Below are 27,172 nucleotides of genomic sequence, written 5' to 3' on the forward strand. Positions count from 1 at the left end.
AGGAAATAAGGAGCAGCTTTAATAAAACATTTTATTTGTGTTTGTCACAAGTCTGGTTACCAGACAAAACTTACAAAAATTCTCATTCAGTTCCTACCACACATGTATACATTTTTGTGCAATTCTGTTGACAAGAGAGTTCTGGCGCCATGTCTCCAGTAAAGCAAAACAACACCTGGGCAAACGCACATGATCCAATAACATAAATGATTTGAACTAGACCATGAGGAGGTGGAGAAGCGTTTCACTTATATACAACAGTATTAACCATGAAAAATACATCAAGCACTGAACTACACCATCTGCTGCTGCAACTTTCCAAGTCAGTCAAATGTCGGCTGAGAACAATTTACAGATACTCTATGTCAACAATGAACAATATTGGAGCTCCTATGACATAACATTGCCTAAAATAAGTAACAATCAAATGCAAATTATTTTTGTAGGTGTTCAGTTTGAGCTAGGATTGATGACATTTGTGCACTGGGGCTCGCAGAAGGGGCCAAAGCGCCCATAGATGTCTTTGGCTCGAACCGCAAAATGGTATGTGGACCCAGACTGGAATTGGGTCAGGGTGCAGGCCATGGGTAATGGAAGGGCTTTCACCTCCCCAATCTTCTTCCAGTGCTGCTGACCTGAATTGCTGTTTGAGTTGTCCTGGTGGTAGGCATAGAGGTGGTAGCTTTCGACAGTCGCGCATGACTGATCTGTTTCAGCCACGCACCAGGACAGCACTATGCCGCTCTCACTTGGCACCAGCTTGAGCTGTGGTCGCTGGGGAAGCGAGGTCCGCTGAGCTTCTGCCGGGAGGCTTGGGGGCATAGGTGCCAGGGGCAGCGCGGGTAGTGTCATGACGGTGCTCCGGGCTGGCGTCGTCGATGAAGGGGTACGGGATTTCATGGAGGAATCCTATGAGACGGAAAGAAAAGTCCTTTGTAAGAACGTCTGACAAGTCCAGATAAATCCAGCTGTAGTCGAAAAAAAAAATTGTGATGCTTGTCATACGTCAAAATGTACATAGGTTTTACCGTATTTTCTGCACTATAAGGCGCACTGGATTATAAGGCGCACCTTCATTGATAGTGACCCCGAGGGCCAAAAAGTAGTCCGAAGGGCCTAGAGCATTCTCTATTCAGGCTCCAGAGCTTCGGAATGTCCTACCGATAGATATCAGAACTGCTACAAACCTGTGTTGGTCGATTCGACTGGAGTTTGAGTTGGGGGCCCTGACACTGAAACTGGCTGTCTGGATTTCTTGTCGAGCAATCGAGATGACCACCCTCGAAGACACTGCCTTGACAATTGAGGGCACCTTCCTGCAGCTCTTCAATTTGAATATGGGTATTACTTTTGCTTTGGATTGTTTTACATTATCCTGGAAGGGGGATCCTCCCATCTGTGAGAGTTAAGATCAGGGGATGTTGAGAATAATTGTCATTTTTGCACATGTTGAGACTCGTCTGTGATTTAGGGCTCTATAAATGAACTTGACTGGCCTGTTTTAGAATAGCACCTACTGCAGTCAATCGTTTGACTGGGCTTGCGTTTTGCATCCACTAGATGGAACTGTGCTAAAGGGGAATGTCAACAAAACAGTCAAATAGGTAATTCCGTCAAACTTTATTAGTACCACACAATAATTTGAATTCAAGTTGACGTTTAAAATCAAACGTTAGCGCATTCACAATACGCTAACTCAAACGTAGAGGAGAACTTTTCCCTCACCACCAAATCAAACGTTAATGCATTTAGAATATAGTAACTCTCGTAATTTGTCAACTTCGGTATAAAAGTTAGTTCTTTGTGCAGTTGTAAACACGTCAAAGAAACAGTCTTGATACTGTTGTGCATAACTCAACATTGTACAGTTACATAAGATGTAGTGCTCATTTTTTCAGCTCATATACCCTGTCCATTTATCCCTCGAATTCTTCTTCTTCCATGTCCCAATTTAACAGTTCGGTGAGTGTGGCAACCAATGTGTCCGGCTCCCTTTCGTCATTATCCAAGTCGGTGTCGCTGCTATTTCCTGGCAGTTCACTGATTATTCCTGCCTTGGTGAAAGCTCGGACCACAGTTAAGATTGATATATCAGCCCAGGCATCCACGATCCACTGGCAGATAGTGACACAAGTGACCTGGCGCTGTTTCCCTGTCTTGGTGAACGTGTGTTCGCCTTCTGCCATCCACTGAATCCACGCAGCTTGCATTCTCGCTTTGAATGCACCGTTGACACCAATAGATAGCGGCTGGAGTTCTTTACTTGATCCATCCGGATTGACGGCGAGCTCCGAATTAGTTTTCTTCACTTGTTTTTTGATAGCATCGGTAATATGAGCACACGTGGAGTTGTAAATCAATAAGGACGGAGAAATGTGGAAGAAGCCACCTGGTCTCTTGACATAAATTTCTCTAAGCCACGCACACATGGTGTCCTCGTCCATGCATCCATTCGAGTTCGCTTCGATGACGATGCCGGCTGGAAAGTCTTTTTTTGGTAAGGTCTTCTTCTTAAAAATAACCATTGGTGGAAGTTTGTTCCCATTGGCCTGGCAGGCGAGAACTACAGTGAAGGATGTCTTCTCATCCCCTGTACTGGTGCCAGTTTTCTCCACAGCGTCGTTCAGAGGAATATCAAAGCTGAGTGTTACCTCGTCCATATTGGTGATGTGCTCTGGCTGGATTTTTTTTTCAGTGATAATTGTTTGGCAGTATGCGTGAAACGTGGACACCTTTTCTTGGCCATCTTTTGGCAGCTGCTGCGAGATGGCACTTCGTTTGCGGTTTAAGAGATTACGTCTTTTCATGAACCGAAAACACCATGAAGGACCGCCATGAAATTCATCGATGTCCATTTCCTGTGCTAGCGCTGTTGCCTTCATCCGAATACTGACTGTAGAGACCTTTCTATTTGCAGATCTCTGTTCAACAACCCACTGTTCCAGTTTGTCCTCCAGCTGTGGCCATTTTGCTTTATTCCCACGGAAACTCTTTTGTGTCTTCTTTACTTGGGACAGATTATTTTCTTGCTTCTTCCACTTCCGTATCATTGATTCATTAACCTTGAATTCTCTCGCAGCTGCTCTGTTCCCATGTATGGCTGCGTAGCTGAGAGCCTTGAGTTTGAACTCGGCGTCGTATGCGTGTCTCTTGGGAGGTGCCATTTCAGGGTCTTTGTACACGCAAGTGGTGTTGGACTAGGAGTAAGCACAGTATGGGTTTTTACCACTATTACTTCGGTGACACCCCTGACCACCTTAGCCATAATGCTGCAAGCGATGCGACCTTGTAATTTACCAGTCGTACTGAAACATTTTTGGTAGAGCGCTGTGTAAAACCAATATGGATCAATTCCCCAATTGATCCATATATGAGGAGCTCTGAATTAGAGCACTGTCATTTTTTAAGTCAAATTTAAGTGCGCCTTATAATGGGTTTAAAAAAAAAAAAAATGCAACAAATTACAAAACACGAAAATAGAATGTAGTTCTCAATTCTCACCAGTTGGGGGCGGTTGTGCACCAATGAATTACTGCTGGATGCATTCTGGCTGCTTTGTGGGGATGACCTAGCCCCTGCGCCTGAGGAGAAAGAACAGTGACAATTGAGATTTAAAATAAAAAAAAAAACATCCACGCTGATAGACTTGCATGCAGTTAGGCGCACAAAGCACCAGGTGGTGCTATAACACATCAAGCAATGGGGAATTCTCGAATTCTCGAAGAAAACAATTTCCGGATGATAAACACCAAAAACACAAACCAAACAAATGGTCGAACGTTACAAATTGTAACAATTTGGGTCCATTCAGTGGGTCATCGGTTTACAATCTACACGCCAAGTTTCTAGGTTACCAACATGGCCGCACGAAGGCACGCCGAGTTACCGCCCTCCTGACTTGATTGATACTTATAGCTCACAAGTATTTGGACACAAATATTTACTCGAATCAGGACATCTTTAGTAAATTGATTATCAAAATATCAGGCACAAGGAATTATGAATAAAAGTGGTAAGGAGTATAAAACAACGCTTACTGTTTAGAATGTTGATTGGATTTGGACGCTGGTTCAGCGAGGGAGTTTGAATCGTAGCCACCTTCACTCCTGTCACTGAGAAGCAGAAAACACATCTTTAGATACAAAGTTCTTGCATAGAAAATGACTCAATGAACTATTCTTTACATTTCCTTTCACTCTTACCCTGCACATCATCATCATCCTCAGTGAGATCAATGACAGCACCTTTGGTGCGGGCTACTGGAACAACTGCTTTGGATGGAGTGGTTCCCGCGGCTTGGTTCTCTACAGATCGAGAACACCAAAAAAAATCGAAGGAAAAGTGTCACAAACTAAAAAAGGGGTAATACAGTGACTTATCGGAGCATTGAATTCATTGCAAGTGGACTGTTATAGTTGTCTTGGAAGACGTTTGCCTTAAAACCGGGCAGGCTCCATCAGTACAATTACAATACAGTACAATCATCTAATTTGCAGCAACAAGTACAAGAACAGAGCTATTTTCAAACTCATTTATACATTGATTTATTTCTATATTAGTGAAATATTTTTAATTGCCTTTTTTTGCATGTTTTGTTACTAAATTTATCTTTAATTAAACATTGAGCAAATACTGTAGGGCAAAGTTTTGTAAAACAGTCAAATGTTAATTAGCTTTCATTCATATAATTGTTGGAGGAGATTAAAAATATGTTAATATATGCATGTGTGTAGTCTTTAAATTAAACAGCAGATTAATCTGTAATTTTATTTTTTCTCAAATATTGGTATCGGGCCCTAGGTAAATAGAAATTAAATTAAATTACGAGTTGTTTTATTTGATTGGGTTAATCTGTATGTGGGCATCTGTGGTTTGCAAAATAAAGCAAATAAAAAAGAAAAAAAGAGATAGAAATAATACAAAGAAAGAAGTATTGCACCTGTTTTGGAAGTCAAAGATGTCCCTTGCGGAGGCCCTGGAGCTGCAGAACCTGTTGCCGCTGGAACCGATGTTGAGGACGAAGATGCCGTAGACATGGCTCCGGCGACAGACACAGTGGAAATCAGGCTCCTGGCTGGGGTCACAGAAACTCCGGCGTTGGGGGTAGTTATGGACCCAGCGCCTCCCTGGTACACGGCTCGGGTAAGTGAGAGCTGGCCGGAGGACATCTGGCTAGGGGGAGCCTGGAGCGCTGGCACCGTGATTGGGGTTGGGATAGAACCCGCAGCAGTGGTCGTGACAGGAGCCGGCTTGATGATGTACGTGGTAGTGGAAGCAGTGGTTTTGTTCTTATTGAGCGCGCTCGCCGTAGGCAGAGAGGACACGGGGAAGTTGACCAGTGTTCCCGTCTGGCCGTTTGTCATGGAGACAGGCAGCTGTATGATGAGCGGCTGGCCGGTCATCATGCTACTCCCGGGTGCCGTCTTCAGCAATAAGGTGCCTGTAGGACTCTGAGTGGTGATGCCGGTTGCCAAGGTGGAGACGGCATTGGAGGAAGAAGTGATCAGCTTTAAGATGGGGGCCTGGGAAACCATGGCCGTAGTGGAGGAGACTGAGGTTGGAACAAGTGAGCCGGATTTTGCTGCGAAAGACAAGAAGATCATCAAAACCATAACAGCGACATATTTCATTGGTTACAGTGAATTCCCATCAATAACGTGATATACAAAGGCCTTAATAAGAAATGAAAATGTTCACGTTGGTTAGATGTTTACCAGTAGCTAGGAACTACCAAAGGGTTGTCAAAAAGTACAACTCACCAGCAGTATGGGGTAAAGTAACAGCTGTTGTTGGGATCTGCTTCAACTCCATGGGTGTCCGGACTGGCCTGTTTGGAAAGATTTGATGCTTAGAGTTGATAGGTAGGTCTAAAGGAGATCAAGCTGCCCACATCAGGAACAACTGAGCACACTATGGTTCATTTGATTGCTCTTTATTAAGCCATCTTTGCATAACTTGATTCTACAGTTTCATTTTTAAAACTAAAGCAAATACCATTTATTGTTGTCACTATTAGTTGGTGTGTCTTTTAAAATGTGCTGACAGTTCCACAGACAGTATATATGAAATCACCAAGGATTCAGAATCCTTGAAAAATGAAATGATGTTTTTACGTACAATATTAAGATTCTGGTGCAGGGCTATTCAATTGGCCAAATATTCAAATCAAGAAATGTAGTGTGGAGAGTGTTGCATTCACATAATAAAACACTGTAGGAATTTTTAAAATCTTGCAAACCGAGATATCCTCTGCATCTCTTGGATGCAATTCAATTCAGGCAGGCGGAACCACAAGCTCGGCCACCTGAGGGTTGGATCTGGGCCGCATGTGGCCCGCGGGCCGCTAATTGAATAACACTGTTTTAGATGCCACAATGACAATTGTCCCAGTATGCTTCTGTGCCTTTCAACTCGGGGCGGTTAAAATAAAAAGCCATTTTTTTCATCAACTTTTTGGAAGAATTCCGGTCTCCTCTTGACTTGCAGTATTTCATTGATAAGATCACGAATCTCTCTCCAGCAGCCGTTGGGCAGGCCTGGGAATCTATGCTCAATATATCTCCTCATAGTTCTCCGTAAGTTCCTGGGCAGTGCCTGCTTTCCCATTAAGCCCACGTAGTCGACCTTGTTCACCCAGTTGCAGTAAATTTCGTACGGGACTAGGTATCGAAAAATGTAAGAGGCGTAACGGTCAGGCCGGTGACCGTCCGTGTTCCTTTTGGAGTTGTGGTACAAAACTTTCTCCATGTGGGCAGGTAGTGGACGGAGTTTAATGTCCGCTTTGCATTTCCCTTCATTGTATTCGGCCAGATCTTTTGCCATGGTAGTTTTCCGTGGCATTTCTTTTTCCTTTGCCTGCCCCTTGTCTTCTTTTCCCTTCTCCTTCTTGCCAGGAGTCTTCCCGTCACTGAGAGCCACTTGCTGTCTGGGAGTCTCGGGCTGCGGTTCTACCGCCTGCCGACGGAGCACGCTGTTGGAAGGAGAGGTGCAGTTTTAACTACACTCTGCACGGCCCGATGTGATATTGTAGAACGTCACAAGACTCAGGACCGGGACCCGAGCATGTGTGTAAAAAAGACCTGGACATGTGTGTCCAAACCAGTCTGAAGAAGTTTTACGGTTAAAGCAGATCCTGGTAAAGTGAAGACGTGGGACATGGAATGGTATGGATTTGGAGGATGAGAAGATTTTGTCTGTCTGTCCGTTTTTGTGTAATTCAGAAATTTACAGATAGCAACCCGGGACAATGTCAAGTACGGCTCAGTCCGGTATTGTCACGTTCATACAACGGTCAATTATTTTTTTCCCATACGAGCAAGCACTGCACTTTGCTGTCCTATTTTACATGTGAGTAAATAAAACTAGTATTTGTCATTTGATGCAAAGTTGATGGGAAAGGGTCTTTCAAATTGTTAAACTGACAACCTAAATAAAAAAATTAAAAATGTCAATCAGGGATGAGAATTTATTGTTTGTATGGACACTTTACCGTTGAACTTGCGGAGTGTTTATAACCGATGTTTTGGTGGTAGTAGCAGCAGCGGAGGCAACGGCGGCGGCGGCAGCAGCGATAGCAGAAGAAGCAACAAGTGCCTGCGGAGATTCAGACGGGCATTCACTAGGAATACTTCCACATTTCATCACTCGCTAAACAGATGCAAGCAAACATTCTAGAAAGTATCAAAGACGTCGCTCACCTCGTGTTTTCTTTTATTTTCTGATGCCTGATTGGCTTCCCCAAATTTCTTGGACAGTCGAGCTATCTTGGCCTGAGTAGGAATAGAAAATTAAAATTGGCATAAAAATTCAAGTATTCGTGATAAAATCACGATAAAATATTTGTGCAGTGATTGTTTGATAAAGCGCCATGATTTTTTTAGTTATCCCTGTTTTCTTGAACTTACTTGGAGAGTGTGGATGGCCATTTGGTGCTTTGTGGCACATTCAATTTTGTCAACTCTGCCTTTCAAATCCTGGAAACTTTCCTCAAGAATTGCCATCTCAAGCGCCTTCAACCTTTCACCCACTAACTGTTGCACGATCTAAAAGAGTACAAAACAATGAATATTTAGTTGAGAAAAGTAGCTTTTAACATTGTGATGCTATAAAATGCACGGCATTGCCACAATTGTCAAAACAATTTATAATCATTTATAAATATTTACCTTCTCAAGCTTGTGATGACTGCCAGCTTTTGCTGTGATTTTGAGTTCCAGCTGAGCCTCCAACTCGCCTTGATCCACCTTTGGTCTCTTCCCGTCCCGTTTGATCGTCTGACCCTCTTTGTCAAAGCCCTCCGACAAAGTACGCTTGATTCCAGAAGAACAATTCTTCTCTGACGCTGTTTGAGAAAGAAAGACATGATGAAGATAGAGTTGCGATTTTAATTCGTCACATCATATTTTCCTACACAAGATCTATTCAAGGCAACTTCAGTTGAAACTGTACCAACATAGATAACACTACCCGTTTTTAAGGAACCGTCTAACTAACCGACAAAATGACCTGAGGTCAAATCCACGAATGACAGCAGAGGCGACCCAGTTAAACAATGGAGTGTGTTTTACATATTTATGAATAAACAAAAACACAAATATACTAAACAAATCATACTTTGCTCATTAAAAATGTTCTGTTTCATTTTGAGGTGTTACATAAAAAAGATTCAAATACAAATCTATTTATTTAAGAACAATTTCATGAAATTTCTCATCATTTGTTCATTCCAATTCTGCACCGGGAGGTTGACATTATTGGCGTTGTTAATAAAGCTAGCCAGTTGAGGACATTTGATACGATATAATGCTAAAGTCATAAAAAAAATGCAGCATCATAGAAATTTTCAGCATCGGATGTAATCTTTGCATCCCACATAACCCCCAAGCAGCATATCAAACATTACATGCATATTCACAAGGGACTTGATTATGCAATGTAAACAGAGAAACGAGTATCTGCAAAGAAAGAAACGAGATGACGTCAATCATACCAGTGTAATTTGAGGGGACAAAAATAGATCCTTGCCATATGAAATGCATAGTGGTTGGCAGGTTTGGGCTTATCCTATTCCAGCTGACATTCGGCTAGGCAAAACAAACCCTTGACTCCTCACTAGCCAATCACTAGTTTGATCCTCATGCCGTATAGTGACGATGGTGACGTAATACCATTTCGTAATACAACAAAAACAGCACGCATCTCTGGGGCTAGCTTCCATGATGCTTGTCACTTCCACTGCATTGTACGTGAGCGCCGAAGTTTTTTCAGAACCACCCTCTGGCACGCGCTCACACACATCAACTTAACTACCATGAGAGAGAACCAAGTGGATTTTCATAACTATGGTCGTTCATAATGGGCCAAAGAAAATTCCACCTCATTGTTCCATTTCAGACAAAATGCAAATATTCACAGTCATAGTCCTGCTGTCACAATTGACAGGACTATTATCGTCAGAAGAAAGAAATTCAAATCTTAACGATATGAAATGATTGCCAGTGGCTCTTACCAGTACCCGATGGCGGAGTGGAGGATGGGCGCGGGGGCTTCAAAGACTGCTCACTCTCCGTTTTGATTTTTTTGGCCTCCACTTTGACAACGGTAACCTCCGTCTTGTCTTGCTTTAGCATATTTCTTTTTTGCTGATCTTTGCTCGTCTCTTGCTTTATGTCCTTGTCCTGTTTTATATCCACGGATGGAGAGGCCGGAGGAATGGAGGAATTGGTACTTGGAGACTTGATTCGGCCTGTGTCATCAGCCATGGTAGCGTTCGTTTCCATTGGGACTGTGCCATCAGATTCCGGAGGCAAAGAAGCGGATCCTTTAGCAGAGTCCTTAATGGATTCATTAGCAGTTTTCTCTGCTGGGGTTTGGTCCTCCTAAAAGAAAGAAATGAAGTTATTCCTAGGTGAACATCAATCACTTCAACCAGCTCAACGGTGACCCAGGTCATTACCTCGGGCTTTTCCAATACCTTGGTGGAGTCCTGCGGCTCTTTGGATTCTGCTGCTGCTTCAGCGGTCCCTTGCAATGAGGGTGAACTTTCCTCCTCCTTTTTCTGTTCAAAGTCTATAGTTTGGAATGGTGACGAAGGCCCTGAAAAAGGCTCGTCCTTTTCTTTTGGACTTTGGGAAGGTACTGGTGAGGGGGACAGATTGAGTGAAAGAAATGGCGCAGGAGAACTCAGAGAGGTCATAGAGGCGGGGGAAGTAGCGATGGGGGAGTTTGAGTCCTGGTGGCTGTTTTGCTCCATGTCCTTTTGTCCATCTTCTCTGTGCGAGCCGTTCATTAGAGGGGGTGGAGGAGAAGGTTCCGACGAACTCGAAGCTGCAGTGAATAGAGTGCTGTGAAGGGTTTCCAATTGCTGCCGATCACTGATCTTCATAGTTTTCCTGGCGCGGAATATCTTCTTCTTCTCTTCCGTCACGACAACTTCCATTGCTGCCTGTGGAGTGACAAAGAGATATTAGAGGCCACGATGAACCTTACAGGGTTTATGAAGACCATGTGGTCAATGTGAGGATAGTGGCATAATCAGAGTCTGTGGTTATCATTACATTCTGCACAGGAACACAATGGTTGTGGCTTCTAAAAAGCAACACTAGAGGGCCCTCTAGAGCCCTATGGATGCCAGGCTGTATTTTTCCAGAAAGTTCTTTCGGGATATGCACGACACCCCAAATCTTTTTTTTCCCCTTCCCTTCAATTCTCCCAAAGATTCTAAAATAATCAACACATATACAATTATGTATCTTCAAGAGGGACATAGCTGCACCGGAGTAAGGCAGAGTTCAGTGAGCCAGAAACTCTCTCTCATCAAGTCATTCTGCATCAAAATCATAAATTCGGCTAAATTTTCAAAGTTTGTTAACCTTTGGCCCGCCATCTGACAAACCCATATGACATTGAAGCTTACAACAAGCAGCAGCAACCTAACCTTCCTCCCATCCCCCATTTTTGCTATTGGTTCAATCCTCAGCCAATGAGAGTGTATGGATTGAGGCCGCTCTCCCGCAGCAGTACAGAGGTTATGCAAAACATGCAAGAGTTTCCGTATTTAAGAAGGTTGTGCGCATTTTTATATTTTGGCCACCTGAATTTATCATAGCATTCAATTATATGCACCTTTATTTTGCACACAAGGGCTCCATCTGACATTTTATAGTAATTTATCTTTTTATATGGGCACTATATACACTGAAAAAGCAGTTATAAAACATTATATACATTTGATTTTAAGGCCATATAAATTCAGAAGACATGGGTTAGGGTAATGGCAAAACGTCACAACATACTGACAAAACCCATTAAAACTGATTTCCAAGCACACGGTAATTTACCCGAGTCTATTTATGTAGGTTAAGCAGCAGCCCTGACCCGCAAGACTCACGCTGAAAAGTCCTTGTTTGTATTTAGATGTGGGAAAAGTGAAATTCTCACCCAACATTATTGATTGATGACTTTGTCAGATGAGACTTGTGCAGATACGCACAATGTTTATTCATGACACAAACACTCTTAAAACTAAAAATCATCAAGGTGAACCCCAGCAATGTATTAAATATAGCATGAACAAGTAAGGGGTGGAGTGAACTACAAACATGATTACCGCAACATTCCAACATCGGCGCAAGCTGGGCTGAGCTCAATATCCCCCTCCCCCACCCAGCGGCTTCATTTTCTGCGCCAGGACTCAATGCAGTAACTCAAAATGGCCGTTTGCTCTGCTGTTAGCTGCCAGGCGCAGCTCTCACTAGCTAGCTGAAAGAGGTCCCCTGTCGAAGACAGGTTCCAGGTTGCAGCAACTACGTTCAGTAAAAAATGGTGGGAACTTTAGTAAACAAACTTGCTCACGTCAATTGAGCAGGAAACCGTAAGTATATTTTATTCCAAGTAAAATAGTAGCTATTACCCTAATGTAGGAATGTTACAAAATCCAGATCACTGGCCACAATTTTCTTTCCTTCTCGCTGTGCTAGATTTCCTAAAAATTAATTTAGCTTCACTTCTCATCAACCAGTAGAAGAAAAGGAAATCCTTGTCCCACCGTCCCGTAACCGCTTAAAATGTTCTATTTGGCAAAGATCAAAGCATTCTCCGATTTTGGCGTTCAAAAATTACACGTTCATAGGATTTCGACAAGACTGAAGGGTAGGTCGCTATGACAGACTATTATTATTCCTGTTTTGGGTTAAATCAGATTTGTATACCTGAGATTGGAGGTCAACTAATAAGAACGATGGGCATCTCCATCTGACACCTAATCAAAATCGCTTACTTCACCTAAATGCTGAATTTTGGTTATAAGCCTAAACTTTTTTATTTTTCAAATAACATAAAGGTAACATTTTCATACCCCAAGAATCTCCCTTTTGACAATTCCACAGCTCTCTCTTGGCACTTTTGAGGTGGGGTGGGTGAACTTGGGGGGGCTCCGTTGTCTCTTCTTCCCCATGGCAACCAATTGTTCTTTTGTGGGCACAGGTTGGACTGTAGGGACTGCGTCTGGCTTGAGGAGTTTCTTAGTTTTGAAGCCAAGACGCTCCATCATTGACCCCTGATAACATTCCGGAGTGAAATGAGCTCCACAAATGACAGCTTGAGAGTCTGGCGACGGGGTCTTAAAATCGGCTCGTTTTGTTTGGACAAAACGAACCCATTGTCGTCGTATAGATTCCGTTGTTGGGAAACGATGTAAACTGTGGGTTTTGTGCGAATTGCTACAAAATTGGACAACACAAACCTTCACCATCGTGGAACAAACGTTTATCCCGGGGAGTCCTATCATGTACGTCACGGTACCATGTGATCCAGAATGGCACGGTTCATTACAGGGGCAGGAAAGATCGAGAACTACACCAATTGACTGCGTTTGGCTCACGAATGCAATGTTGTTTCAAATTCTATAATATTATTTGGATATAGGTGACTATAATCGAACATTCTGAGTGGTTTTTAAAACATGTTAAAAGTGCCTTTACATACCCTTTAAAAATCTAAGAATTGTCAACCATTAGAAGGCTGTTTGTTACGTACGTGTATGGGGGAAGGGAAAGGCCAAGGAGGCCTGCAACAGAACATAAAAGGAAGGAAGAGGAGGAGCTCTTTTCAGACTAGACCATGTTGGTTTTAGAGGTAGGGGTGAATCATGTGAAAGGGTGCGTATGCGCACCATGTTGGCTTTGTATGCAAATTGATTTATTTGTATTAACCGCGGTGCAAAAGAAGACATGACATCTAACAAATAGTCTACTCGCATATATAAAGTGAATGCTACTGAGCAGACAGAGCTGCATACTTATTTGCTGTCCCTATAATTTTTCTTGTGGTTCTCAAGATCAACTTGAACCTACTGCATGGATGGACACACAGCGCTACATACAAGAATGTGTAATGTGTAACTAGGGACATGGTGCTGGTGATATTTCTACAAATATTTAATATGCTATACTGAAGTCATACTATTTGGGTTTAAATACATTTATTTGGTTAGCATAGCATAGCAAAAGAAAAAGCATAGCAAACGATGTAGAACCTAAACTAAAAGGGAATTTAAGATTAAAAAAAGACAATGGACTAAAATCAAAGGTAATATGTCTGTAAAAATTTAAAGTTGGACATTGGTGTTAAATGTGCTTTGAAAACTAAATAAAGGGCTTTGATGACTGGGGGAAGGGAGAGGCTTTGTCATGCACAGACCTGCAGGAAAACAGGCGGAAGGAGGAGGAGCTCTTCAGGACTAGACCACCTTGTTCTAAATCTGGGTGCATCCTGTGTTAGGGTGTGTGGCCTGATTTAAATTCATGAACCTTCATGTAAAAATCTGATTCCTGAATCTAAGATAAAAATCTGATTCCTGAATCTAAGAAATACAAAAGATATACCTATTTTTATATACCAGTAAATCTTCTTTGGGAATAATTATGTACAGCAATAATGATTGTCAACATCTAGTGCAAGTCTAGCTAGCAGCGCAGACAGACAGAATATGCGTACACTGCACAAGTAGTTGCCAAGCAACACCCCTCCCCCAACTCTAGCACGGACTAGTACACTGTATGGAAAACTACAGCCGGTACGGACTAAACCATTTTGAATGAGGGCAGGGGGGAGATAAATAGCTTTTGTTGAAGGAAACAAATCAAGGACAAAGACTATCAGATTACACATCAAGTTTATATATGGGTTAAGTTTTGTATATCCCCAAAAAACTGATTAACTGCTCTCTCATATTATGTGGGAGCTCCAACACTTGTGTTTTAGTGGTTTCTATTTGTCCTAGAGAAAACTAGTTGCAGCGGAGTCTGTGACCCAAGTGAAGATAAAATGGGAGGAGCCTATGTCAGACCATACCATTAATTTCAAAACTGTATTTTCAAAGCCTTTAGATCTGCATTCTACACATGCACAAAATAAATTGATGAAGAAAAAAATACTTAAAAACTATAATCCTAAACAAATTGCATACAGAGACACAGCACAGACTGCTCCAATTCGCACTCAATCCATGTGCAGCAGCAACCCTGCTCCCCCGCCATACCCTGTTGCGCCCCCCTTAACAAGCCCCCCTCCACTTTCCTTTTGTCATTTGGACTGAACCACTGAAATGGCAGTGAGGAAATTCTATCTTGTTCAAAAAGGCAAGAGATAAATATTCACACCATTTAACAATCCTATTACCATTAAAGACACCCAAACTAGTAGACAAAGACAAATTGTATCTTATGGTTTTGAAATTTTTTTTTTGCTTACGACACATGTATGAAAAGAAGCCGAACAAGCACTTAATGGAAAAACAAAACAGAAAAAGGTTGGTATATGAAATGAGATGGATAAAAAAACTGGAGTTAGCATGGTAGCCTTGCTGCGCGTGAACGCGGCGCACAGTCGGAAACTACAAAGTCTCTCTCATCTGCCCTCTCTCTACCAGAGCAGACAGAGCAGTTGTTGGGCTGAACCATTCAAATACAGGGGTGGTCCTCAAAAAACAAGAAGGTGGCAAAGAGATTTTTTTTCATCTGAAACATACAAAATAATTACTTGTATTTTAAACTTTGCTTTGTTGTTCACAAAAGAGGTTTAATTGGTGATATGTTTTTTTTTCTAAGCTATAACCTGAGGGATACTTTGGGGTATATGAAGTGCAAGATAAAGACGAGTGAAATGTGATATAAATAAACTTTCATTTGCAACCCCTGTCAGTCCTCCTTCAAAATCCAGTTCTAGGAACTAAACAAGCTGTGTGTCGGTTTTTTGCCCACCCCCCACCCTGTAATAGTGCAGACTGCAGAAACACAAAATGGCCACCAGTTCTCCTGTGAGCAGCATGCTCTGCTGAGACATGAGCGAATCCTTGAACAGACTCCGCCTACCGCCCAGGACGGATAAACAACAAGAAAAATCTATCAACTGACAATTGTATTCTCATGCACCGAACTGCAATGAAAAACAAAATGAGCTCTTTTAAACATTTAATAAATCTGTATTTCCCAGACCATGTGGTGTGTTCTATTTCATTTGAATTAATCAGTGAAAAACTAAAATATCAAGTTCTAATCTTTCTTTGGAATACTGTATAAACTATAATTATACGTCCAATAAAATCAAAGACAAATCAGTGAGAGCTCCGAGTCTGCATTCCAATAATACTGCGCACGGTGCATATGGTTCCCCTCCCCCTACCCTCACTGTGCTCATCTGGATTCAGTGAAACTCAAAATGGCCACCAGGTCTTCTGGTGCGTTGATCCTGATACCTCGAGCACGTCTTGTGTTGCAGCAATTTCTTTGTTTTCATACCTTTTGCAATTATTTCCAATTAATATCTAAATAGAAAAAGATGATGCATCAGAAGGAAATCTCGCACAATGTTGACAGTAGTATTAGTAAAGATTATCATGTGCTCTTTCTCCACTGGGTGGGCATGGTTTTGAAATGTTATCCACTAAACATAAAACTAGAGTAGTCTACCCGGCATCAGCTGATAAATTCTTAATTGGTAGAACTGTCACGTATGTCTACGATTTGTCCCTCTCTCTCATTCTTGATCACATGACAACATGAAAGTTGTAGACACACAACTATGAACGTGAATTCGGATGCTTATTCCGAATCCTGTTGCTGAATCGCACAAAGATTAAATCACGGTAGTTAAGCGTACCCAAGTGCACAAAAAACTGAAGTATCTATTGAAAGCAAAAAAAAAAGATAATAAAAATTCAGCACAAATAACGTGAAAGTTTGCAATCCAAAAGCACCGCCTCCTCCTAGCCTGCCAAACGAGAGTACGCATAATTTGGTCTTCTTTTCTCACCGGCTAGCACAGGCTGAGTAGAAGGAAAAAAAGGGAAGAAAAGGTGGGGGAGGGGAAAAGCGCCAGTTTTCACACAGCGCATGTTGAGTATTCTTTAGCGATATGCGACTGTATGAGATTATATAAGTGCAATTTAAAAAAATCCAAAAAAAGGGCAGGGTGAGACACAACAAAACCAACATTGTGCCAAATGAGTAACCTCCGAGAGGTTTAAAAACAAAACAAAAAAAAGTTCTCGTAAATACGTGTTGCGGTGTTGTTGCTTAAAGTTTCATAATGTAATGAGCAGCTTTAAAATGGCTATGTTTAATATTTTTTACAGTTGAGCTATAGCTAGCACCAAACAGTCGGGTCTGAAAGTAAGAGGCAGGCAGAGCGGCAACACCCCTCCCCCACACCAGCAGTCTGCCTGCTCCAGTTGGAGGTTTTTACAGCCCGGCACGGACTAAACCATTACAGTAGAAATGGGGTTTCAACACACAGCCTTAAAGCAAGGACACGTTCAGTTTAGGTTAGTTCACAATATTGTTTCTATTTCCCCAAGTTAGCCAACGAGAGGGAGAGCGTGTTCTTAAGATAGCTGCTAGCGCTCACGTCTGTTCAGATATAAATGTGGCCCAGCTCTTCATTTTTTGGGCAAATGATTACAATCCACCAATGCCGAGTTTTTTTTTGGTTCATGAGGAGGGCGCATAGTCCAGAGAGGGACAACAAAATACAAACATTCCACGATCTTTAGGCCTGAGACCAGATCAACCACCGGTACTCTTAGCGGCATGACACTTCCCCTCCCCCACGCCCCCACTTTCCCTTTAATCGATTGCAGTCAACACCATGTTTCAAAATGGCTCCTACTGCTCTATGGAGTTACTGCAGAAAAGCTCCTGCACCTAGCTCTGCAGATTTATTCATGTTTCATTGAGAACCATTCTTGTTCTTTTTTTTTAAAATTTGTTTGTAAGGTTAAATCTGAACTGTTATTTGGCAGATATACTTTATGTACAGATTTTCTAAAAGTAACATTTCAATTTAGTTACTAATTAAAAAGCAGGCTAAATAATTCCGACACTTGAAAATGGGATGTATACATTCAATTACATTAAGCTAAGTTTTCAAAATATAAATAATATTTGAAATACACAAGTGTTCCAAAAAAAATAAGTACTGCAACACCTACAGTGCCTTTAAAATGTCATATCTCAAATGAGGCCCCCCCCCCTTTCCCTATTTGAATGTTTACAATATTGAATGTTTTCAATATCAAACAAATGTATATATCACATAAAGGTAACTAATTCAAGCAAAATGGTGACTATAAATTAATGGGGAGAAAAAAAATACACAAAGTTACCCGGTCCTGTGTGAAAAAATACTTTCTTCCTAAAGCTAATGATTGGTTGGGGCACCCTCAGGAGCAACAACTGAAATCAAGCATTTTCTATAACAGACTGAGTTTTTTTCACCTTTGTGACGATATTTTGGCCCACTCTTCTTTGCACTACTACTTTAAGTCAGCAGGGTTTTTGGGCATTAACGATTTCTCAAAAGAGAAACAATGATCACGTTTGCCGAAGCTTTCTGCCTTCCATTTTAGTAAGTGTTCAATAAAATGTGTTAACACTCAACTTTGAGTAAGCGTTGCTTGTTAGAAATGAACCGTAAGAACTGAAACTGTTTCAGAATTAAAAGGTAAATGCCTTTGAAAAGTAGTCCGCCTGATGTCGAGACCCAACCAGACACTTACGACTAGCTGACGACATCCAAGTGGCCGCGCTTCCCAGCTGATTGCCAAGGGTGAAAGGTCAAGGTGGCTAGCTGTTAGGCACTATCTGCTAACGACTATGACTAATGATATTAGCCATTGCAAGTCAGTGCGTCCGCCATGAGATGGCTACGGTAGTGGATCCGAACAGTGTGTAGCTTGCTGTTTGTTTATCTCCAGGAAATCTGGACATCTTGGGTTATATGGGACAGGCATGGATCAGGCGGTAGGGTGGGTCGTCTAATAACCAAAGGATCGGTCGTTTGAATTCCAATCCGTCTTAGTCATGTCTCATCGTTTTCTTGCGCAAGACACTTCACCCTTCCTGCCGCCGGCGGTTGACAGCAGTCGGAGGGGCCGTAGGTGCACACTGGCAGCCACGGTTCGATATATTTATTATTATTTTGTTCTTCTTTAAGGACAATCCATAGCATTTCACTCAGATTCAATTCCAGACTTTCACTAGGTCACTCCAAAACTTTTTCAGAAGTTGACTTGTCAGTTTGTTTTGGATCATTGTCTTGATGCAGAAACAAAGTGCGCTTCCACTTCAGCTCATGAAGTAATGGCTGAATATTCTCCTTCAGGATTTTCAGGTAAAGAGCAGAATTCATGGTTCCATTAATCACAGCAAGTTGTCCAGGAGCAGGCAGCCCTGGGCCATCACTGATACAATGTTTTTCTAAAGTGTTGTGTTACTTTTAGAACGGATGTAACAAGACACACTTCAATGAGTTCAGCTTTAATCTTGCCAGTCGAAATTATTCTTCCAAAAGTCATTTGAGTATTAAGACAAGCCTTTAGGTTCGTATTTGTCAGCAGGAATGCCTTGCAATTGTTTTCCTCATTGAGTCATGCCCAACACGGACCTAAACTGAGGCAAAAGAATCCCCAAAGTTCTTTTGATAGACAGGAGTTCCTCAAATTGACAAGTGGGTGTTTTTAAAGATTATTCTGCTTCTGATTAGATGTCCGAAGTTCCTTTGTGACTTCCTGGCTGAGTTGTTACAGTGGTTTTGTGGTACTTACAGTTGGCCGGTCAATCCTGGGAAGGTTCACCACAGTTTTATGTTTTCGCCATTTCTGGCTTTCACCGTGGTTCGCTTGAGTCCTTAGGTTTTACTAATGGCTATGTACCCATTTCAAGACTTATGGAAGTCAGTTTCTCATCGGTTCTTGAATTTCTTTGGATGATGGCATTTTGTTGCGGCTTCTTGAGATCTTTGGGCTGACTTCCATTTGCCAGACCGATTCTAATTAAAAGATATTTTGACTGAACAGGTCTGGAGGTAATCAGGACTGTTGTGGTGAGTGAAAATTATCTCGGCTTTCCGAAAAATGTGATCAGCCACAATTGATTCATGATTTAACAAGGGGGGCTTGTAATTTTTTCCACACAGGTCCAGGTAGCTTTCAATATTTTTTCTTTCCTTAATGGTAAAAATCACAATTTAAAGACTATTTTACATGGATTTGGATTATCTTTGTCCGATATCTACCCTGGAAAGCCAATCAACAGGCAATGGGCTTGGACTCAAAAGAGCTCCAAAGCATGAACTCCAGAGCACTATCTTCTGAAACCGAAACGAAAACACAACATTTTATTTTACTGTGTGCTTCCTTGGTCAATGTGCCTGTCTTTTCAAAACATCTAGTCCATGGTGATAGCTGCTGTCTCCAAGGAGCATGGAGAACTGCTTGATACCTATATTCTCACCAATGGCCTAACATAGTTAGTTCCATGAAATTGATTTAAATGGAGATTTTGTTTTTGGCAAAACCACCAAAGCAAGATCATGGACAGAAATGCAGCTTTGTTACACTGGCATTGAAAGAACATAGCTGCCAGGTGTCCAGGTCATGGAGACCTTTTTGGCATTCCAACTGAAATGACTTTGATTGAAAATATCTGGTCTACTGTGATCAATTCCAAGACGACTTTTACACACACCGCTACATTATTTTCAACGCAAACATATCAAGGTTGGAGTTCAGTCGGCCATTTATAGGGCACTGCAGTTGGGATTGTTTTTACTAGTGCTGTGCACGATTGAGTCGTGATTCGTTTTGCATTGTTTTTCGGTGATTAATTTTATGAATTTTACACAGTTGAATGAGATAAGGAGATTACCGCATCATTTTTCATCTGTGTGCGAATGCACTTGCGGTCTTGCTTTGAGCTTCGTTTCTTAATCCCAGAAATGTTTCAATTTCTTTGTCCCTCAAAGCATAGCCTTAATTATTAACATATTTTATCATTTTTTTTTCCTACAATATATAGATGTGACCTAATATCTCATCAAAACGTGTGACGTGGTATCCAGTCCTGTTATTGTTTATTTGAAAAACACATTTTCTTTTCATCTATATTCTGAAAACTCCTACCTTGTTTATATTCACCGTGGATACTGCTAGCCCAAAATGGCTGCCACAACCCATAATGCAATGCAGTTCTCTACACAGAGTATTTATTACTACACTACACAATGATTTGCGGGCAAACACGTGTTATTTCTTCATAATAAAGTGTTATCACTTATGTCTATATTCAACCATTTTTTTAATTCAAACAAAATACAACTTTGTTTGCTGGCTGAAATAGATTAATTCTTGTTCCATTCAAATTCATGAACCTAGTCAAATAACGAATTTAAATTGTAAGCTGAGCTTCCACTGTATACACCGTTGTATCTGGTGTTTCTAGGATGAGGTGGCATGATGACCTTTTGGGGAAAGGTTAGGGGCAATGTGTTCTTACCTGGGTTGAGTTTTGCGGCTTGTGAATTTTAAATCACTCAATTTCCACCAACTGTGATTGTTGATGGCCATTAATATGTTGATAGGTTGCAGAATAACGCAAACCTATAAATAAGCCTAATTGTAATAACATGTTATGTAATATCCTACAGTTTGATTTCAGAACATGTGAGCAAGAAAATACACACTTACGACGCACTTGGTTTTCATTCGACTTAATTCCATGACCTTAAAACCAAGGTATGTGCCGAACCATGATTAATGAACGCCATGACACCATCTCCGGTACAGAGTGTAAGGTACATCCCGTACCGAGTCATATCAGCCTAATTCTATGCTGTTCCCATGACAGACATTCTTCACTCATTCAGACGTGTGGTAACGTGAAATTGCTGGAGTGGCCATGATCTGCAGCCACGAGAGCTACTTTTGTCCCATCTGTCCCATTTTATACAGGCCAAATACATTCTTCCCAGATGGAATAACATGGAACTAACATGTCAAGACAAGGTCACAAGTATTTGATTGTATAAGATTAAATTGATTTATCATCTCTGATTTTGGCACATTTCACATCTATTTCTTATTCTTGTGAAGCCATTGAATCTCAAACTAATCAGACGTTACATTTTATCCACCTATCCTAATTATGCAATTAGGTGCCACCTTTAAAAATGGGCTGAGAAATTATAAAAACTGCCTTTTTATCCACACAGGTGGGTTCTGAAAATCTGCTCCTATGAAAAACTCAACACTTATAGTGTTCAGTGCAAATGTATTGGTTATTATGACTGCGGGTAAGACAGATACTCTGATTTGTGCCAAATTAAATCGGTCTTCAAAAGTATGCCTGACGTGCTCTGTGGTCTAAACACGGAAAAAACACCACTGGTTACTTATCTATTACTTTTAATTCCTACATCTACTTCAAGTCTACGGGATATATTTTTAAAGGGATGTTCTGGACTGTTTGTCTGCCCAGCTGCTGAAATTAAGCCACACCCACATCCAAGACCAGTGTGGCGCATGGAAAACTACTGGCCTGTACCATTTCACACCAAGAGGGGGGGTTTAATGTAGAATAATCACAAGGAATGCAGTAGATTGGCACTCACCTGTAATAGAATTCTACTGCCAGAGGCCACAGGAAGATGATTAACTTAAATCTAATGGAATCTAAAAGTATTAAAATGTCTTACTTTTTTATATATATATAAATCAAGTTGTGATGCATACAGTGTCAAAGTGAGTTCATTTATTTATTTTCCCTTTGTTACACTCACAAGATTGTCAACTTCTAAACAAACCTGTTCCCCTCAAACTCTCATCTCTGCAGTCTGCTGGGCGAGGTGCTCGCTAGCGCTAACACATTCAGTTCAATCGAATGCTTTAAGTATCGATCGAGACAACCCGAAGACATGGATTCAAAATTGATCTGTTCAATTCGTAACATACCTTGGGCGTCCTGGTAGAAGGTAAGATGACAGACCAAATAGCAGTGCAGAGCAATTAAAAACATCCAAACAGCTAGTCAGACTACAGACAGTAACGTGATGTAATCCCCTGTTCTTCTTTGAACCAGTAGGGAACGTATTTCTGACACAAAACAGCACCCCGTCTTCCGTCTATTTCTGTTAGGCTTCAAGGCCGCCTGATAGCATTTCTCAGCATTGACCTTAAAAGTAATTTCTTGCTTATACAAGCGATAAATTAGCAGTTAGTATGGTAACAATGTATAACGCCAGTGCAAAAAGATCGAAGGTCGACTGACTGGGATTACTGGCTTTGTATATAAGATCACAAACACAATAGGTAAAATGTTGAGGCCAATTGAAAACGGTTTTAAACCCCCATCTGTATCCTGTTTTGAAAGCAAATGATCAAACTGCTAACATGCTAACAGTTAGCATGGTAACATATATGGTGCTCCGATTGAATGGCCACCGATGATCTCTGTGGAAAGTACGTGATCGGCTTAAGGCTTCCATTGAGGATGACGAAATATGACCGACAACTGTACTTTGCATCCTGCAGCTAAACAGAAACAGCCTGTGTGAAGTATAGCGCCCCCTCCTCTTTTCTTCAGTACTGCACATTACCAAACCAGTAACTGAATCATTATATGTCAATTTAAAATAATGTTTTTGAATAAAATTGGGATGTTAAATTGGATAGACTGTTTTTTTTTATCAAATCTGATATTTATCGAAAAAAAAGAACTGTCAGAATAATTAATCGATAAAATAATCGTTAGTGAGCAGCTCTTAAAACTGGAAAATATGCAGTTAATCTATGTGTTATTTGGTTAAGACATGTGAAAAGTTAAACATTTTCTGTCAAATATATTTGGAAAGTAAAATAAATTGTGACACGCTTTCGAAAAGCAAGCGCTAACCGAACACGTCTGGTTAAAAGTCTAAAATAAAAGCCTCTAAGATTAAAAGAAATGTTTACAAAAAGTGTAGCAGGTAAATTATGTCAACACAAAGAGTAACTGCATAAAAAAAGTGTTTATATGTTGTGACAAATTGCAAAAATAGTATTTGGTGCATGCTAGCTATAGCCGCAGTACCATCACTCACCAATAGTGGCGTCGTCAAGCGATGTTGCCGCGATTTTTCACGTGTCCCGAACAGCAAAAGAAACAAGTCCGCTCCTCTTCCACGCCTTGATGTGGTGCCAACGCTACTTTTCTTTAAAGTCCGCTAGCACAGGGAAGATGTGAGCCGGAAAACTGGAGCCAAAAAACTGTACCACAACGGCAGAGGCAGCGGTGTGGTGCTTGGTTCGCCTTTGCGCTCGCGAACCGACTCCAGTCCTACCTCAGTCGTCCGTCCGACCGCCTGCAATCGCTCCTCCTCTTTTCCGACGCACACAAAAACCGACTGTGGCGCGGAGGCGGGACGAGTGAAGTGCTCGAGGAGAACCACTTAGAAAAAGGAGGAGGAGTGGGAGGGGAGATGGTGGACTCTACCAATCCTCGAGTCTTAGTTAGTTCGCGTCTCTAACGGCACGTGTGTGCGAGATCATCCACAACAAAAGCACAGCCACAAGGTAGTCATGAAAGTCCACACTAGACAGAAGCTGAACTAACAGAAAAAAAAATGGGGACCAGACTGAGACAGAACGCGATCATGGCGGATTGGTGGGGGCTGGGATTGGTTGACCTGAGGGGAGGGGTTAAATGGTGGGGGGGAGGAGTCAGTTGGAAAAACAATTCCAAGCCGCACTGCTTTGATGAAACTTCACTGGACCAGCGCAGGGGAGCACCAGGGGCTTGTACATGTGCCACACAGTTCTTAAAATTCGGGGATTATATTTCACACTGGCTTGTCATTTTGGAATATTGGCCACAATACAATAGCGCAATACAACAATACCCAATTGTGCCATGCATATCATTAGGTCAGAATGAAGTCATCTAAAAAAATAAATCTACAGATTATTAAATTAATGTGTGAAAATCACTACAGACGTGTTTTGCTAGTATAAACCAATATTAATTGGTTTGCTCAGACCAACCAATCGGGGCAAATACAGTGCTGACATATACATCAGCCTGCACGAGTGATTCTCAAAGGCATGGGCAGAATGACATGGCAGCACAGAAACTGTAATATGAATTGACAAATCAAACAAAAATCTCAACACTACTGGACCCAGTGCAGCAAAGATCGACGCTATGCACCAATCAATAATCCCACAACACTTTAATATCATTTTAATGTAATGTTAACACCCCCTCCCCCAACCCCAATGGCTAAGAGACAATTTGGTTTGGGCAACACTGGAAACCACTGGAACCTGCCACTGTTAGCTTTCACGCCTGCTAGCTACTGACAATTCACCATTGCTGGTGTAAATGGTACCATAGACAAATAAGTAAAATTACAAGATTCCGGATATAGTATTGTATATGCTCAGTAGGTTGGGCTAAAGAACTCGTGGGCCATTCTTTTGCCCCTAAAATGTTTGGTCGAAGATAGAGTTAAACTGCAATACCCTATTCTCGTGGATGTTTGAAATGATGCCGATCCGATAATTGAACACATGAAGCAAGCCACAAGTTGTTAAAATGTAATCAAACAATTACTCAAGCGCAAAAACATCACTTGTTTCCACTTGGTTAATTTTGTTACTTATTCATCACAGGAGTTAAGGTGACTTTTAATTCTAATTAAATCGTGTTATATCCACAAGCAACAACAAAAATCAACCCCCTTCTTCGCTTTAAACGTGTTACAATCCCAACAATAGAGTCACATGTCAATTTCCTCATTCTGCTTACCTCATGCAGCAGTCAGCCATTTTGTTGATGTGTTGGAAACGTGCAGTTCCCCTGGCTGCCACAAGGGGGGAAGTCATGCTAATATAGCAAAGCAGCAAGACGTTTCCTGTAATAAACTGCCTAAATCCTTTTGTGGTAAAAACCTGGTTCAGCTCCAAAAGCCATATGGTGAGGAGCAAGAATTGAGAGCTGAAGTTTAGATGTTATTTCCGTTCCTCACAGAATTGCACAACAAACCTGACCTTTCGGTTAATAGTTAGCAGGTGATAGGTGAACCTATACTCACACAACATGCCAACTGCACACAGGAAGGCCCGAGCCAGAATCAAATCCTACACCTCTGAAGTGTAAGGCGGACATGCTAACAGGTGCACCGTCCGTGAAACGGGTTTGTAAATCCATAATTGACATAACATTGATATCTGCATTTTGTCAGAATTCTGATGATTACACCGATCAATGACATGGTCAATGATGCATGTTGAGCCTTTTATTTGTTTTCTTTTGGGGAGGGTGATTCTGAGGCTAAATCAATTTGAAGTTTGAAATAGTGAACATATTTCAGAAGTAACTTCATTTCTGAAATAGCCACGGTATTAGACCGACTTACTTTCAAATACTTTCTGTTCTCTTAAACATTGTTTTCAGGACTGTTGCTAAGTGACAAACGTTCAAGTATCGGTCTGTTGGTCAATCACAAGAAAACAGATGGCCTTGGTTGAGCGCCATCTACTGGTTTTGGGAGGGAAATGCCCTCACGTTTCTTCAGACTTCCTTTTCTGCAAAAAGGATAATAAGTCACGTTAAATCTGTCTGGAACGAATAAGAAACTGTTGAATTTGATGAGGATCTGGATTAAAGGTACAGGAATTTATCTACAGCATGCCACTGCCGTGGCATGACGATGGCACCGTCATGATCCTCTGTGAACCAGGAAGTAGCTTGCTAACAAACACCCAAACCCAAATGCAGAACTCCATTTGTTCAATATCGGTAACCGCTGTCTTTTGACTGCCATTCCAGTTATAAGAACTAATTTATGAGTCAGTGATCTGGACAATCACCTTGTAGATTAGGCTAGGCTATGGGATCAATTGAATCAATGCTGGTTTGACCTAAGCATTTTGTCAGCGATTCTGAAATTTTCGTTCTTCCTTCTCTTTGTCCATCCGTCTGTCGGTGGGAGTCATACCTTGCTCTGCCCCAAATATGTAATCCACTTATCACGGTCGCCAAGTGACATTTGGGGTAGGATGAGAACGACTTAACCAGGAGAATTTTACATGAAGACAGTCTTCGTTTCGTCGACAAAATCTCATAAAAATCTTTGGCATCAACAAGATGTTAAGACCTGATGATCCTACATTATCAAGACCAATATGATCAAGATTGTAGGACCACAAAGGGTATGCCATCAGCCAGGTCGGTGCCGGAACTTCAGTACAGAAGACAAATGAACATTCGAAAAATGGACAAAATTTGGACGTTCTCACAGTGCTTGCACATCAGGTCCATTGAAGACTACAAACCCCAATGTGTCGCAGCCTCATGAAACATGGTGGTGGGGGGGGGGGGGGGTCATACACCCAAAGTGATCCAATTCCGAAGTGCCAGAACAATTTTTTTATACTGGTCAGTTCGGTTGCCTGTCTCTCGTGCAAGCCTGACCTCTAGTGGCCCAACATATACTCGCTTGTAGCGGCACCAAACTGCGTCCACGTACAATTTGGCGGGGGGGGGGGGCTCGACTAGTTTTTGACGGGGCTCGCCATAGGCCCAGTGTAGTGCCATCCCTAGTTGTATTTGTTGGAAGTACACACATTTCATGTTAAGCCTCTAATGCACAGGTGTCAAACTCAAGGCCCGGGGGCCAGATAGGGCCCGCCACATCATTTTATGTGGCCCGCGAAGACAAATTGTGCATCAAATTCGTGTCATTACTAGAATTGCAAATTGTCTCCACTTTTAATATCTTTTAAATATTTGACCAGTTTTTACTCGTCTGATTTAAAAACGAGTTATTTGTCAGTTTGCTTTGTAGCTTTTACTGTATA

The 27,172-nt window shown here is 41.6% G+C and overlaps 1 protein-coding gene across 7 annotated transcripts; it reads right to left on the minus strand.

Moving 5' to 3' along the window:
• Window positions 1-17: 17 nt before the first annotated feature.
• Window positions 18-25,267, minus strand: atf7ip (activating transcription factor 7 interacting protein). Of its 7 annotated transcripts, none has more exons than XM_088373890.1 (13): window positions 9,956-10,444; window positions 9,509-9,878; window positions 8,166-8,341; window positions 7,905-8,042; window positions 7,698-7,769; window positions 7,490-7,593; window positions 5,760-5,827; window positions 4,940-5,581; window positions 4,203-4,304; window positions 4,038-4,112; window positions 3,502-3,581; window positions 3,063-3,197; window positions 18-909 (listed from the first exon to the last, which is right to left on the minus strand). In XM_088373890.1, exons 1-13 carry the CDS (start codon window positions 10,436-10,438, stop codon window positions 451-453), a joined length of 2,904 nt encoding a protein of 967 aa, XP_088230016.1. In that variant the 5' UTR covers window positions 10,439-10,444; the 3' UTR covers window positions 18-450. The 7 variants fall into 7 exon arrangements, with proteins under 7 accessions (XP_088230016.1, XP_088230015.1, XP_088230013.1 ...); XM_088373887.1 differs by lacking the exon at window positions 18-909 and adding an exon at window positions 25,119-25,267 and having other exon boundaries at window positions 1,604-3,197; XM_088373886.1 differs by lacking the exon at window positions 18-909 and adding an exon at window positions 23,413-23,967 and having other exon boundaries at window positions 1,604-3,197.
• Window positions 25,268-27,172: the final 1,905 nt, after the last annotated feature.

Source organism: Syngnathus floridae, chromosome 4, assembly GCF_059516105.1.
Source record: "Syngnathus floridae isolate MCC-2025c chromosome 4, RoL_Sflo_1.0, whole genome shotgun sequence".
NCBI classification, from domain to species: domain Eukaryota; kingdom Metazoa; phylum Chordata; class Actinopteri; order Syngnathiformes; family Syngnathidae; genus Syngnathus; species Syngnathus floridae.